Source organism: Stegastes partitus, unplaced genomic scaffold (genome assembly GCF_000690725.1).
Source record: "Stegastes partitus isolate 25-593 unplaced genomic scaffold, Stegastes_partitus-1.0.2 Scaffold1029, whole genome shotgun sequence".
Taxonomy (NCBI): Eukaryota; Metazoa; Chordata; class Actinopteri; family Pomacentridae; genus Stegastes; species Stegastes partitus.
In genome coordinates, this window is record NW_007578760.1 from 168,479 (window position 1) to 185,201 (window position 16,723).

Below are 16,723 nucleotides of genomic sequence, written 5' to 3' on the forward strand. Positions count from 1 at the left end.
GTGTGTGTGTGTGTGTGTCTAAAAGTAGGTGAGTATTTGTGTGTGAGTGTCCAACTCTAATACCCTTGCTTTCTGTAATGGTGAGATGGTGAGAAAGGATGAAGTGCACAAACACAGTGTGGTTGACAGTGATAGCCACTCGTATAAATTACATCCTTTTACTGGATCCAAAAAACTTCTCACTTGTCTCTTTACTCTGTTGGTTATCTCAGCACATAGTTGCACTAACAGTTGCACTCTCTCACATCAAAACCCAATTACACATGTAGACTGAGAGCCAGTCACAGAATAAGTTTAGAAGCTTCCTTTTGCTGAACGTCCGTAAAACAGGTACAGAGGTAGTTGTGGCAAAACATCTTTTTGTATCCTCAGATGTAATTCTGCAAACCTAAGGCCTGTTCTACAAGGCAGGATTTGAGGTTATTAAGTTAACACCACACAGCAAATTGAAAAGAGTTCAATTCTGGTTGTTGGTGAAATTTGAGCAAGAGTAGAGTTAATTTTACTCTGGATAGAGTCAAACCTCTTATGTTTAACTCTGAGTTGACAAGTAGTTGGTGTCAATACCGAGTGTCTTTAGGTCAAATCTGCAAGTGTTATTGTTGTAACATTACCTCTGAATGTTTCACTCTGAATTCTAAACCTGACCAAAACTACGAGTGTAACTCAACTCAGCCCCTTTCATCCAAGCTGAACCGAAGGAGACAAACGTATTCAGAGGGAAATTAAAACTGACTGCGTTGTGTCTTCTTTGCATTTTTTGGTAAGTGAATTAAGTTTTATCCTGCAGGACAAGCTCTCCCAGCTGAACGTGCCAGACTCCACCTGCAGGTGGATCACTGACTTCCTGTCTGACAGGAGGCAACACGTGAAACTGGGAAAACACATCTCAGACCACCAGCACTGGATCCCCTCAGGGCTATGTTCTCACCCCTCTGCTCTTCTCCCTGTACACAAACAGCTACACCTCCAGCCACCAGTCTGTCAAGCTCCTGAAGTTCGCGGATGATACAACCCGCATTGGGCTCATCTCTGCTGGAGATGAGTCTCCCTACAGGAGGAAGACAGAGCGGATGGCGTCCTGGTGCAGGCCGAACAACCTGGAGCTCAACGCTCTAAAGACAGTGGAGATGATTGTGGACCCTGTGGAGTCTTTCTGCTTCCTGGGCACCATTATCACCCAGGACCTCAAGTGGGAGCTGAACATCAGCTCGCTCTCATCAAGAAGCGAGGATGGACTTCCTGTGGCAGCTGAAGAAGTTCAGCATGCTGCAGCAACAGCCAAGGACAAGGCCAGACTGTAACGTATCATCCGCTCAGCCAAAAAGGTGATTGGCTGCAATCTGCCTTCTGTCCAGGACCTGCACGCCTCCAGGACTCTGAGGCGTGCAGGTAAGATTGTGGCCAACCCCTTCCACCCTGGTCACAAACTCTTTCAAACACTCCCCTCTGGCAGGAGACTTCGGTCCATAAGGACCAGAACCTCACGCCACAAAAACAGTTTCTTTCCGTCTGCCACCGGCCTCATGAACAAGGCACAGGACCCCCACTGACCCCTCTGACCCCTCTATATCTGTATCAATATCAATATCAATATATCAGCACCCTCAATATTCCTGTAAATAACACTACTGTTCTATGGTTCTTATTTAAATTTAACTTTGATTCCATGCACTATTCTAGTTGTTTGCACTATCAGGTTTTGTTTGAAATTTTTAGTTAATTTATTTCACTGTATATTTATTGTTTACTCTATATTTATTGTTGTTTTGTTACACCAACCCACCAGAACAAATTCCTTGTGTTGTGTGAACTATACCTGGCAATAAATCTGTTTCTGATTCTGTTAACATGATGTTTTGATATAAATATTTCTCCTCCAGCACCTGGTGTTTTTGGTGTGATAAGTCACGGTCACACTGCTTACCGCCACATCATCACATGGCCACCGATAAAACTCCTCATGTAGTCGTAAACACCGAAGCTATGATAAAGTTTTGTAAGACAATTTTCCTAGTGAGCTGTTCAAAAGCTAAAGTAACACTAACTTAAGTAGTGTTTTGGTTGTGGGCTGTTAGCAATAAGTTAGCATTAGTGCTAGCTAACATCAAACAGTAATGCTAACCGTGGCCATACAACACAATGTTATTTTGGTGAGTCAGACTACAATATCAACATTACTTTGCACAAGGGAATGTTTACTCCAAGTATAATTCCAAAAGCTTCACTTCTGTGCCACCACAGCGCTGCAAAAAGCCTGGAGTGACTCATTTATCTCCAAAGTGTCAGATTAGCCTCTAGCTAAAGAGTCAAGTGCTATCAGAGTTTGCTTGCAATTCAGAAGTTTGTATGGCTTACTGTATTTAATTTGGCAATGGTTTATTGTCTTTTTATGGTTATTTTATTGATAATAAAGATAATTTTATTTGTGTGGCATCTTTTAGGTGCCCTCTATGACATGATGCAGTAATATCATATGATGTTATGGGAAGATACCTTTGCTATATAAATTACAAGGTGGCTAACATTGACTTTTCATTTATTTATTTATTTATTTACATTGGCCAGATAAATTGCGTAGAAAGCGAATCTCATCATTTTATTGGCATGTTTACAGAATATGCTGGCCAAGATGGCATATGGAGGTGTCCAAAAATACAGTGAAGTTCCACAGAGTAATGACAACTTTGATTACATCCTCTTTCTTCAAGCAGGTGCATGTGTTTTTATATATATTTAAAAATCACAGATGACATGACATGCTTGATATAGTCGCTATTTTTTATTTCTCCTAGCAACAGACAAATTTAGTCTGCAGACTCAACTTCTAACTGAAGGTGCCCTCATCTTGACTACTGACTCTGGTACGTAGATTGACGCCGACGTATCTGATGAGTTGACAACATCAGAGGTGCAAAACTTCAGGACTGGGAATCGCCAGTATACAGTAAATGGGAAGATTTTTAAATACGTTTTTGGAAGTACTGACTCAGTCTTGGTCATGCTCATTCAGGGGAACAGTCATGGATGTATGAGGCAGGAGTTGTTCAGTGACATCCCAATTGCTTGGCACCTATATTGGGCCAGAGTCGGCTGGTTTAGTTTTTTTGTTGGCCTGTTACTGTGGGCAGAGGCAGCAGTACATATTTTAGCAACTTAAAAAAATCAATGTCAGTTTAGTTTACTCCAGACAGCCCTTTCCATCAATATCCTAATATCTTCAAATATTGTTTATTCTGTCGTACTATGAATTGTTTAATCAATTAAATCAGTATTTGTTTTAAAGTTATTTCTCTGTGGACCAATTTATAGATCTTGAGATATCTTTGGTAGCTGATGAATCCCTGTCATCTGTATTGAGTGACTGATCAACATCACCAGCTTCATTGCTAGTGCCCAGCACCACCAGCTACACTGCCAGACCCCTCAGCATCACCAGCTTCTTCTGATTCATCAAATTCAGCCTCTGTTGCTCGGTCGTGTCGATTCGCCCTGTACAACATCAGGAAGATCAGACCTTTCCTGTCTGAACATGCAGCACAACTTCTGGTACAAGCTCTAATAATATCACGCATTGACTACTGCAACTCCTTGATGGCAGGCCTCCCCGCATCCACGGTCAAACCTCTACAGATGATCCAGAATGCAGCAGCACATCTGGTTTTCAACCAGCCAAAAACAGCACATCACCCTGTTCAGATCGCTTCACTGGCTTCCAGTTGCTGCCCGCATCAAATTCAAAACCCTGACACTTGCTGACAAAACCACAACAAGAACAGCTCCCTCCTACCTGAACTCTCTCATTCAGATCTACACTCCCTCCCACTCACTACACAACAAAAACTGCCTGATACAACCACCGCAACAGGGCCCAAGGTCGATAACTAGACTCTTCTCCTCTGTGGTTCCGTGCTGGTGGAACGAGTTACCGAACGCTGTTCAATCTGCTGACTCCCTCTCAGTCTTTAAGAAAAGACTAAAGACCCAGCTCTTCACTGAACACCTTTGCACTTGACAGCCCGAAAAAAAAAAAAAAATCCTGTTACCTCCCACACAGCCTGCTGTTGGCATCAACGTCCTATCACACTTGAATTTGTTCTATGGCACTTATCTAGATTGTTTTCTCCTGACTAGATCCTTGCTTGTGTTGTATCTGCTCTCAGATGTACGTCGCTTTGGATAAAAGCGTCTGCTAAATGAAACTGGAGAATTGTAGTTGTCTTATCCTCTCATCCACAAAGAATAGAGAGCTGAATCACGATGAAGCAAGCCAGGCAACTTATGTTGCCATCAACAAATGTATATTTTAAGATTATTAGTATTGCATAAGCATCACTATTGAACAAATATCATGCAGCTCATACCAGTTTATTGTAAAACTAAACTAAATTTAACAAAACTTACTGTCAATTAAATACTGTATTTGCTAAAGCTAACAGTTTAAAAAAAAACATTTTTACAGAAGATTGATACTGTTCTGAGGTCCAGTTCAAAGGGTGAAGAGATCTTCAAAGAGTATGACAAAACTAAAACACTGTCAGATGCAACACGCAGACAGATGGTCAACATACTGATTGCCGAAATGACAGAATATTACGGGTAAGAAATCACTTAAAAGGACCAATGAAAATATACACCAATCAGATATTAACATAATAAATATTGTTTTCGAAAAGAGGATTCCACCCATAAGTGTGCGGACCAGCTATGCACTGGGAATTGTAACCCTTTTTCCATATCTCCAAGATCCATACTCAAAAAATGGATATTTAAGTTTCAGTGTCTCTTTGAAGAAAAAAAAATGTGTTGATTCATTTTTTTGTGTTTGTTATATATTGGCTACCTCACTTGAAGATTCAAGACAGTCCAACGAAACACCAGTGATGGCTTCCAGGTGTGTTCCAGGTCGACTTTTCAGGACAGCCCAACAACCCACCGACAATCTCTTGTAATTGTTGGACAGCTTCTTGGTGAGGAGTGCAGGGAGGCTCTCTCTATAAATAGACGCTCAACAGATGGATCCGTGGTGAAAGAGAAGATGAGAGCCACATTTGAATACAGACAGAAGCTGGTCCATGACCTCTTCAGTCTTGGATGTCATCCCTTGTTTCCTTGACATACCGGGATCGATAGGGATATGTGTAGATTATTTCATATTATATTAATAATTTGAAACTGAATCCATGTAAATACAAAGCATTGAACACATGCATGGTCATTGTGTCTCTGTTTAAAGACTGACCAGGATTTCTCCATGATGTTTGGGGAAGAACTGCCTGAAAGGTTTCTTGCAAAGTGGCCATCATATTTCAAGCAAAAAGTCATTGCAGAATGCCAGAGTCTTCCTACTAATCAGTATGTTGAGGAGCTGCTGGAAGCTTTTGATGCTGAAACTGAGAATGACTATTTTTCTGACAGTTTTTCTGTATCCAAAATAAACTCACATTCATTATGCAATAGGAAACTAAAATTAATTTAACATTTGTCTGAAGGAAGTAATCATTTTTCACAATAATTTATTTATTTTTTTACCAAGGCTGGGATACCGATGTGTCAGCTCTCCTGTTGCTGTTGCATCTCCTGCCCCCCACCTCAACAGGCCAAAACAAAGGAGCCAAGGGGTTTGCTGATTTTGCTGTGCATGTTTAACTCTAGGTTTTCAATACAACAACTGGTTCACTTCTTACCGCTGCACATCAGTGTGCATAAAAGCATCGACTACTGACCAATCAGTTCTCCTGGAAAATGTCATCAGCATTACTCGAAGTTCCAGTGGAGGTTGGTGCACAGCAAGTGAGAGGAAAAGATAGGCGTTTTTAGAGATGCAAGCGATTTCAAAGCCATTCCATTGTTCTATATATCTTTGTAGAGTGATATTGTCTTAAGCAGAAACTGAATTTAAATGTTGCACTAACAGACTTTATAATCTGCAATAAGCTTATTTATCAATTTGAATTATGTTTTTTACTTGCTTCTAAAAACGTTTAACACAAGCAAGCTGAAATTTAAAAAAAACCAAAAAAAAACGTGTCTTACACGCAAAAACAATGTTTAATTTGAGATTGTTGAATTCATCCTCCACATCACCATAAAAAAACAGGATTATTTATTCATGAAATAATTTCTCTTTTTATCTGGAGCATAAAAGGACATCCATCCATCCATTGTCTATACACCACTTAATCCTCACTATGATTGCGGGGGGCTGGAGTCTATCCCAGCTGACTCAGGGTGAAGGCAGGTTCACCTGGGGTCCGTTTCACAAAGCAGGTTCAACAAACTCTGAGTTTAATCCTGAACTCTGGGTTGATCTACTCTGAGACAGGAAACTCTGAGTTTTTGGTTCCAGAACAGCAGATTTGAGTGAGTTTAATCAACTGGGAGTAGTTTCACCTGGAGGTAAGCATGTGCACCACACCTATAAAAAGCCAGCATCAATGGAGCCCTGATTCAATGACTCACCATGGCAACAGGGAAGCAGAGGACTAGGTTTTTTACCCCACTAGAGCTTGAAATCTTAATGCGCTCGAAAGATGAACTAATATTTAAGGATGATCTAATCTAATCCCACGTGTTTTTAAACCTTACCTCAGATCTGAGACTAAGCCTGACTCTGACGTTTAATAGCAATATTCACGCAGGCACGAGTGTTCCGTCACACAATCATTTTATCATCATTTTATTTATTTAGATGGGATAGTGTGTATTAATGAACGTAGAATCAGAGGTTGCAGTAAGTGCGCCAGATTTAGCACAAGGCTACAACACAAAGTTTAGTGTCACACACGCTCTAAAATCTTGATGTACCGTCAAACTTTCTCATATATTTTATCATTTCAAATGACCAGACTTACCAGCAAATATGGCTACCCATGGTCAAAGGCTACACAAAAAGAGAACTACGGCCAGTAGATGACTTGAGGGGGAATGGTGAGGGATGCCATTCTACGTTTGTTTGTTTTTTTTCTATGGAAAAAATTATTAGACCACCCTTTCTTTCTTCAATTTCTCTTTCATTTTAATGCCTGGTACCACTAAAGGTATATTATATTATTAAAATTGAGATGATTACATAATACTTTATGTCCTATTTGACATGCTTAAGTTTGCTTGTATTCCCAGGGTATATAAGAGGCCATTTCATGTCATAAGCAGCACTGTACATGCAAAGGCCTAGAGTGGTTTCCTGCTTACATTAAAGCAGTAGCACAACTCAGAAGATTTCAGCTCTCACATAATGCCTAAAACAACAGAATTATGTGAAGCCACAAAGGCAGCCATCTTGGCACTGCTGCAAATTGGCAAGAGTGAGAGACAGGTAGTGAAAAAACGGAAGATCTCCAAGACAGCCGTTCATTACAACAAGAAAAAACAAGTCCAACATGATACTACCACATTGCTAGCTGGTCGTGGCAGAAAACCCATAATCTCTACCCCATGAGATGACCGTGTACTCATCTGTTCCTGTGTCAGGAATCATTGTCAGACCTCCAGGGGCCTTAAAAATGAGTGGGCACTGTCGTGAAATGTGACTTGTTCAGCAAAGACAGTTCGAAACCGACTTCTTGAAGCTGGTCTGAAGTCACACAGGGCACGGAAGAAGCCCTTCATCAACCAAAGGCAGAGGAAAACCCAGTTACTCTTTGCTGGGGATCACAAGGATTGGACTGTTGATGATTGGGCTAAGGTTCTCTTCAGTGATGAATCCAGTTGTCAATTGATGCCCACTCCAGCCAACTTACTGGTTAGGAGGAAGCCTGGAGAAACCTACAAACCAGACTGTCTTGCCCCTAAAGCAAAACATGGGGGTGGATCAGTGACCATCTGGGCTTGATTCAGTACGGGTGGAACAGAGCAGGTGCAACTGTGTGAAGGGCAAATGAAGCAGCTCATGTACAGGGCTACGCTTGAAAACAGTCTTCTTCCATCAGCTGGAAAACGTTTTCCTGCCTTGAATGACTGGATTTTCCAACAAGACAATGCCCCTTGCCACATGGCAAGGTCAGTTAAAGCCTGGATGGAGAACCAGAACATTCAAATCATGCCTTGGCCTGCTCAATCACCAGATCTAAATCCAATTGAAAACCTGTGGAAAATCATCAAACACAAAATGGAGAACCACAAGCCCAAAGCAAGGCAAATTTGTTTGAATTTGTGCAACAGGAATGGACTGTTGTGACAGCAGAACAATGTCAGAAGCTGGTGGAGAGCATGCCAAGATGCACGGCTGCAGTCATCAAAAACAATGGTTATGCAATCAAGTACTAACTCCTGTGTGTGTCATGTGACTAAAACAGACAGAAAAGAAAACATGGAATGACAAAAAGCACTGTTTTTGGCAGTACAATGCAATAACTATTGATGTAAGAACTTAAGTGATTTTGGTTATTATCAAGAAAATAGCTAGATATCAGCTCTTAAATTAAACTGTTATGAGCCATTTTTTAAACACTTTATTTTTATCATTTCTTTTTAAGAACATGTAGCAAATATGAACACACAGAAGGAAGACAAAAAAGGGAAAAATGTGCTCCCATGTTGTTATCAGTATAATTGTCATCATGCTGTCATATAAACAGTCCACTTCTCCGATTTTTCTCAACATACTTCTTCTTGAGTTCTTATCTTATAGGTCAACAGTTCCATTACATATATCTCACTCACAATTTTTAGACTTTTTACCAAAAGCTTAGTTGCCCGTGGCCCCACTTCGTAATAGGATTGTTTTAAAAATCTTGTAATTTTATCAATTTCTGTGACTAGTAATCTAAGTTATCCTTTATTTCTTTCATTCTTGTGAGCAGCATGGGGTCTTGTGTATTTTGTGTTGTTGTTCAATTTCAAGCAGCTTATCTTTTTCCTGCTTGTACCTTAGTAAGTACTGGTTATGATCTCGCTTCAATCGACACAGCTAACTGTAACATTTGTAACTGTAGGCACAACTCAGTGCTGAAACAATGTAATATGCAGCCACCACAGACAGTACATTCTTATCAGCTATACATCGAGACAACAGGTACCACAAATAAGACTCAATTAAAACTTTACCCATTAGATCTGTGGCATATGTGACTCAAACAGACTATTTTTTAATGAGGCCCACACTGGCTACTCTACCTAAGAGGAAAAAAAACTACAGGATTCCATAAAGTGCATTAGATGTACACATCTTTAGTTAATGGGTGCTGCTAAAAGTACCTCCTGGGTGTCAGTAATTAGAGAGGTAAAACTCCTAGTGCAAGAAGTCCTAAAAGCAACAGTATGAGTAGCACAAAAAAAAGCCGTGTGTATCTTACATACACTGTTGGACAAAATGTCGGTTACAGCCTGTAAACATGGGGGACTTGTTGTAAAGCACAATTTTATTTTGTGAACATCGCATAGAGTTTTGTATTAAAAGATTATTAAGTAATTATTCGGTGTGTAAATAAAACTCATAATAGGAGTTTTTGTTTCCAACTGAATGGTTTTAGGGCACCAGAGGTATATAAATATGCTTCTGCCTCTCTGAGGCAAGAATGGCAACAGCATGGAAATATCCAAGTTAGTCATGAAACAGTCAACAGGACATTGGTTGAAAGGGGTCTGAATGCCAGAAGACCAACAGGTAGCCAATTCCGACAGCCAGATACAAGCTGGAGCACCGCCAGCGGGCCAGGTAGTCCTGAGCCCATACTGCAGATCACTGGCGATATTTCCTGTTTGGAGATGAGTTGCATTTTCTGCTGTACAGAGCTGATGGCTGTGTCAGGATGCGTTGAATGCAAGGTGAAAGACTCAATGAGGATTGTGTGCAGCCAAGACTTGCCATTGGAGGCAGATCGGACATGCATGGGGCCTTTCACAACAATGGCAAATCAGACCTTGTGATCTTAGGGGCCAATGACAATGGGGATGTATATACACTGAGACATCGCCTGTAGCCATGGGCCCATCAGACATTCAGAGAGAATTTTAGGTACCAAAAAGATAATGCCCAGCACAACGAGCACAAATTGTGCAGGATTTTCTTGACTCGGAGGTAATTGGCGGTTTGCAACAATTGGCATTCTTGCCTGACACCAATCGAGCATTTGTGGGATGCTCTTGGGTGTGCAGTTGCTGCCAGAAACCCACAGCCAAATGAACGTAGCTAGTTTTTACAGGAAGAATGGACCAGTCTCCCCAGTGCAACATCACACACATTAATGAAGAGTATGCCTAGCAGATTGGCAGCTATCTTGCCAGCAAGGGAAAGCCATACATGTTATGAACTGTTTAGGTGTTCTATGTGAACTTCTGCAATACATTTTTTTATTAAATTGTAGTAATTTAGTTTCAGAAGATCCTAGTAGCACTTCTGCAGCAGTCAGTAAAGTGCTATTTGTTAGTTTTTTAGGTGTAATTTGGAATTGTGCCATATTTCTGATGAATTAGTAATAAACATTATTCTGTAAGGAAACACACCTGCTACGGTATTGTACAAGAAATTGTTCTGCTGTGAAAAAGTATTTGCCTACTTTCTGGTGTCTTCTATTTTTGCATATTTCTCAAACTCAGCTGTTCCAGATCATCAAACTAATGTCAATATTAGACAGAGATAGCCCACAAAACACAAAACGCAGTTTTTAAATGAAACAAGATTTACTGAAACCCTTTGCCACCCCTGTGAAAAAGTAATTGCCTCCCTAAACCTAATAACTGGTTGGTCCACCCTCAGCAGCAACAAGTGCAGTTAAACGTTTGCCATAGCTTGTTATCAGTCTTTTACATCACCATGGAGGAGTTCTGGCACACTCTTCTCTGGAGAATAGTTTTAATTCAGCCACATAAGATGATTTTTGAGAAAGAACTTCATTTTTAATGTCTTCTCAATTGGATTCAAGTACAGACTTTGACTTGGCCACTCAAAAACCTTAATTTTGTTCTTTTGGAGCCATTCAGAGGTGGACCTACTAGTGTGCTTTGTGTCATTGTCATGCTGCATAACCCATTTGCACTTGAGATCATGAACTGATGGATGGATATTCTCCAGGAGGATTTTCTGACAGAGAGCAGAATTTGTGGCTCCATCAATTGTGACAAGTTGTCCAGGTCCTTGTGGAACCGGCTGCAGAGCTGAAGAGGTTGAGTCCTGGAAAACCACCAGGTCCAGATGGTGTATGTCAAAGGCTGCTTAAGGACTGCTCATCTGGCCTAGCCACTCTAGTAGATCTTCAACTTGAGTCTTCGGACTGGTAGGGTTCCGGTTCTGTGGAAAACGTCTTGTCTTGTACCTGTGGCCAAAGTTGGGCGCCCGGTTGAGAGAAATGACGACAGTCCAGTGGCCCTCACTTGACACATTATGAAGACACTACTTCTGCGCCGCTTTCTGAGACCACATCTTGCACACTTGACCCCTGCAGTTCGTATACCATATACCAGGAGAATGTTGGAGTGAACGATGGTGTCGTCTACATGTTTCACCAGCTTTTTTCTCACTTTGATGAATCAGGTGGACATGTAAGGTTCATGTTCTTCTTCTTCTCATGCGCTTTTAACACAACACAACCCCTCATACTTCAAAACAACTTCAAAGCAATGGAGGTTGCTTCCTGCTTCACCTCCAGGACTACGGGCTGACAGGTCAACCACAGTTCATCAGTCTGGGGAACTGTGTCTCTGGGACAGTGGTGAATAACACTGGGTTCCTCAAAGGACTGTTCTGGCTCCATTCCTGCTCACTCTGTACACCGCAGACTTTAAGTACAGATCTGAGTCCTGCCACAGTCAGAAACACTCTGATGATACAGCAATTGTGGCATGTATCAAAAATGGGCAGGAAGGTGAGTACAGGAACCTGATGACAGCCTTCACTGCCTGGACTGCTCAGCACTGCCTTCTACTAAACATCTCCAAGACCAAGGAGATGGTCACAGACTTCCACAGGTCTAAGCCCCCGATACAGTTTGCAGTATCAGAGGGAAGGACATTGAAGTGGTTGACAACAAACTGGACTCGTCCAGAAACACAGATGCCCTGCACCAGAAGGGGCAGAGCCAGCGGCTATGCTGCATATGTCTTACCAGTCAGTGGTAGCCAGTGTTCTTTTCTATACTATGACTAAGAGGAACACTAGACAGCTGGACAAGCTGATAAAGAATGCTGGTTCTACACTCGGAAGAAGTTTGGACTCACTGAGGACTGTGGTTTGTTTGTGTGCAGTCCATCCTGGCTGGACAGAGGTGCAGCTACGGTGAGCGGCTCATCTCACTGCACTGCAGGACTGAATGGCTCAAAAGATCATTGTCCCCACAGCCATCAGGCACCACAACACCTTGCTCAAGGACAGAAAAAACTGCATTTTGTGTTTTCTTTTCTTATCTTTGTCTTAAATTAAAATTTGTTTGATGATCTGTAGGGCTGGACCCGAATGTCTGAATATTACTAAACTTGTCTTTGTAGCCAAATGCTGCCTGTGCATCCCGCCCACTTCCAGCCCGTCTGAGCACACTGGAATATTCATCAATACACGGCCCGAATATCCAGAACACAGAAATTGCTATACCGACCAGCCCTAAAGATCTGACACATTTCTGTGTGCCAAACATGCAAAAATAGAAGATATCTGTAGGGGGCAAATACTTTTTCACAGCACACACAGCAATTTGCAACTAGAGCTAAAACTATCTGAGATGACAGCAAATATTTTACAGCTGCAGCCTGGTGTATACAGAAACCAGTGCAGAATAGATTCCACATTGTTTTTGTCATTGTTTATTATAAGCCACAATGCCACATCTTGATTCAATGTACTATCTGAAAATCTGAAACTCTGATTTTGAATTTGAATCTTTAAATTTTTCACATCCTGGTATGGATATTTCACTTTTTAATTTATTCAAGTCTTTACATAGAGCATTAATGAACGATCCATCCATTCATTATCTATACACCTTAATCCTCACTGGGGTCGTGGGGGGCTGGAGTCTATCCCAGCTGACTTAGGGCGAAGGCAGATACATCGAAGGCAGGTATCCAGTCTATCACAGAACTACCCACAGACAACACAGACAACCAAGCACACTCACATTCACACCTACGGACAATTTAGAATCACCAACTAACCTCAACATGTTTCTGGACTGTGGGAGGAAGTTAAAACCCACGCTGCACTGGCTGGATTGGAAACAACGGTGTCTGTGTGCACACTGTGCAAGACTGTTGCTTTTCACAATAATTAAACAGTGCATAGCCTTCAAATTTATTTATTTATTAATTTGTGTTCTTATATACGGTCCTTGATTGCTGTAAACTATCGAAGAGCCCCACCAGTAGGGATATTGTAGCAGCCTGAGCCATTCCTGAAAATCACAATTAGGATCAAATCCAGGTCAAGGCATTTTTGGATGGATGACTATTAGACACATAAAATCTACCTCCAGGTACCAAAGCTATTTAAAAAAAAAAAAAAGCTACTGCATACATTCTACTACGATTCTGGAACTGTACACAGTAGCACAAAATATATTAAGAGCAGCAAGCACTTCTAGGTGTCTGGTGACTGTACTACAACTGCAAAGCAGAAACAGAAATTTAAAAAAAAAAAAGTAATTTACAATACATTTTACATTGGGAAGTCCCTACCAAATACAAACACCACTTCTTGCATGCACGAACTTACATGAGCCTTGTGGGACTCACTATGTCTGTGATTTTCAGTCAGCAGTTATTTGTGAAGCAAGACATGCAGTGTCAGCTTTGCTCACAAATTGCTTTCATGAAATGGGCACAATTTTAGGATTGCTACCTTCAAAGCACACATTCAAACATCACTTTGCTTTAATAATCCTAATACGTGCTTAATACCACCTAAGTAAACACTGTGCAGGCATCTTGGGGTACAAAGCAAAAACTAAATCAAACTTTAAAAATAAATCTCTGTTTGGACTCAAGATTTGCTGATTATCTAGATCCAAAATATTAAAAGCATCTCTGTTTTGGACAACTGCCTTTGATTTTCCAATGACAAATGTCAACAGTCTTTCAAACAGAGGATCTGCATTTGGGGGCCACAAAGCTGCTCAGTAGCCCCCTGTTGGTGTTCAGCAACTCAGTCCAGTGACCTGGGAAAAAGTTCTGCAGCCCCAGTCACACCTGCAGCAAAATCAGGAGTAACCAAAAACCCAACTAATTGGACCCAAAGCTTACTATAGCAATATTTTTTTACTGAGGTAAACAAAATATCTTCAGGTAACAGGACAATCTGGCTCATACATTATGCAGCATATAAATCATTTCATATCGTTTCAGTCATGTGACATTATTCAACGTGCAGCCTGGACTCTGTCTCCCGGTGCTGCTCGTGATGAGCACCGGTGGAGCCATACGGAACCGGGCTGACAGATGCTCCCTGACGCTGACAGCACCAGCTAACGCACGTGCGCGTGCTCGTGGCGGTGATGCTGTGCCGCAGGGCGCCGTTAGCTAACGGTCGCTCTCCTTACCCTTCGTCCTGCTCCGAACTGACTGGCGCTCCATCGGGCCCGGTTGTCTGTCGCTGACTCTCCGTTACCGGGCAGCGATCCAGAGTCCGAATCCTCCCCCTCCTCCAGCTCCTCTTCCCCCTCTTCTCTTTCCTCCGCCTCCGTCTCCGTCTCCTCGGTTTTCAGCCTCTTCGCAGCCCTGCCGTACTCCCCTTCGTCGCGCTGGACGGCTCCTTCTCCTGTCGACATGCTCGCGGCTGCGGTGGACCTGTTGGGAGCGGATCTGCGGCGGAGCGGCTCACTGCGATGCGTCCATGCCGGCAGGTCTTGCGCAGTGTCTCCTCGTCAGTCTGCTACCTGTGGTTACCTGTGTACCTGCCTGGTGCCGCGGCTCTACTTGTGCAGTCTGTCTCTGTGTCGGTCTGCAGCCAGTGATTTCACATGAGTGGGAGGTGAGAGTGGACAGGACACGTCCCGCCCCATGCCGTTCTGTTATTGGTCAGTCTAGTCCTGCGCCTTGGAGATACGGCGTGTCATTGGTCAATGTCGATGCGTCGACAGATGGCCTATCTCTCCGGGCTGCAGAAGAGTGCGCAGCAAGAGGAATGGTGGGCAAGGCAGCGCAGAAACGAGAATTAAAGGCGTAGAAAAAAGTCAGAGAGATGGTGTCAGAATAGACGTTCGTCTTCAGAGTCATCAGAGGGTGTTTGTCTTTGTCATCCTCGATGTCTGCTGTAATCTCTCTAAAGAAACCGTCAGGCCTTAATGAAGGCTCAGAGGGTGCTGAAAACTCCCAACACTATCACCTGTACATCCATGTGTGACTGCTCTGTTGCAGGGTGAAATACACTTTTGCAGTGCATGAGGTTTATGAGTTTTTTTTTTTCCAACTCAGTAAATAAACACATATAATAAACAAAACAACTGGACTTGAGGTTCTTAAAGATGTTTCTCCATCATCCAGTAAGCTCCTTTAGTTCCAGCTACCTGAAGGGGAGTTTTACATGTTTAGTCAGAGGCAATGCCTCAGAAAACCAGACACATTTCTAAAACAGTTGATTTAGCTTTTTAAAATCATTATTATTGATAAGAACCAAACCAATAAAAATAGATGATACTAACCACCGCGGTGCATCTGTCAAGCACAACATTGACCAGAGAGAAAGACAGAGTTCATTTTAGTAATAACCTTCATGCATGAATCACATATCACAAATAGCCTAATTTTACATATGATCTGTGATGAACTGAACAATGAAAATACATGGCAGAAACAGCATATCATCAATGTTTTAGAGATCCCCCCAAATTTTCCAAATCATGGTTTTTAGGAGAGCTTGTGTTTTATCAACAGAGCCAAGCTCCCCAGGCTCTTCTGTAGCTGACCTCATGGCACGCCTCTCTTGACCTCTGATGAACAAAGAAGAAACACAATGATAAAAAAAAACAAAAAAACAAAAACAATGACCTTGTTACCATCAGAAAACAAGCTTTGTTATCTTGCAACAATAACATAATTTAGCCAATATCTCAAGACAATGGCATTGATAAATAATTGCAAGCAGAGCTTTTCTTGGCTTTCATATTTTGACATTCATCTTTCTTTCGCATAGCTGAAAAAAGGGGACGTAATGTTAAAATGGCTCTTTATTTTCTATTTTTAAAAATACACATGCATATAAATAGTGTGAATTTGAAGCTAAAAGTCAGCCTCTGATTTGGCCTCATTGTTTGATTCTCTTAGCTTTCATATACGATTCTTTCTTTTACTGCTTCCTCCCAGTCCTCTACCTTTGCTATAAAGGCTTTTGTATGTAGCTTAGACTCAGACTTTCTTTATTTGTCATTGCAGATTTGCATGGTACAGTGCACATCAGAATGAAATTGCGTTGCATTTGGCTCTTAGAAAAGAAAAGAACAGAGACAAAATAGGGAATATACATCTAAAAATAATAAACAGGAATTTTAAAAAATGGTGTAAACAGTAAAAAACATAAATGAAAGAAAGTTTGAATAAATCCTATATAAAATATAATATTTACACATATTGCACGTGTTGTAATGTTTTTATTGCACAATGAATCAGTCCACCAGTAGTGGGGGGTGGGGGGTTATTTTGAGTTCAGCAGTCTCAGTGCTTGTGGGAAGAAGCTGTTACAAAATCTGGCTGTTCGGCTCCTAAAGCTGCATAGCCTCTTATCAGAGTCCAACAGCGAGAACAGTCCATTGTGGGGATGAGAGGTGTCCCTTCTGATGTTGTGGGCCCTGATCAGACAGAG

The 16,723-nt window shown here is 41.7% G+C and overlaps 1 protein-coding gene across 1 annotated transcript in view; it reads right to left on the reverse strand.

The window, feature by feature from the left end:
- Positions 1–15,025, reverse strand: part of hnrnpll (heterogeneous nuclear ribonucleoprotein L like) — a 66,486-nt gene extending 51,461 nt beyond the window's left edge. The window contains exon 1 of the mRNA XM_008295186.1: positions 14,466–15,025. Within this exon, the coding sequence (XP_008293408.1) occupies positions 14,466–14,693 (228 nt within the window). The 5' untranslated portion in view covers positions 14,694–15,025. The remainder of the gene's footprint in view (positions 1–14,465) is intronic.
- Between the last annotated feature and the right edge of the window lie 1,698 nt (positions 15,026–16,723).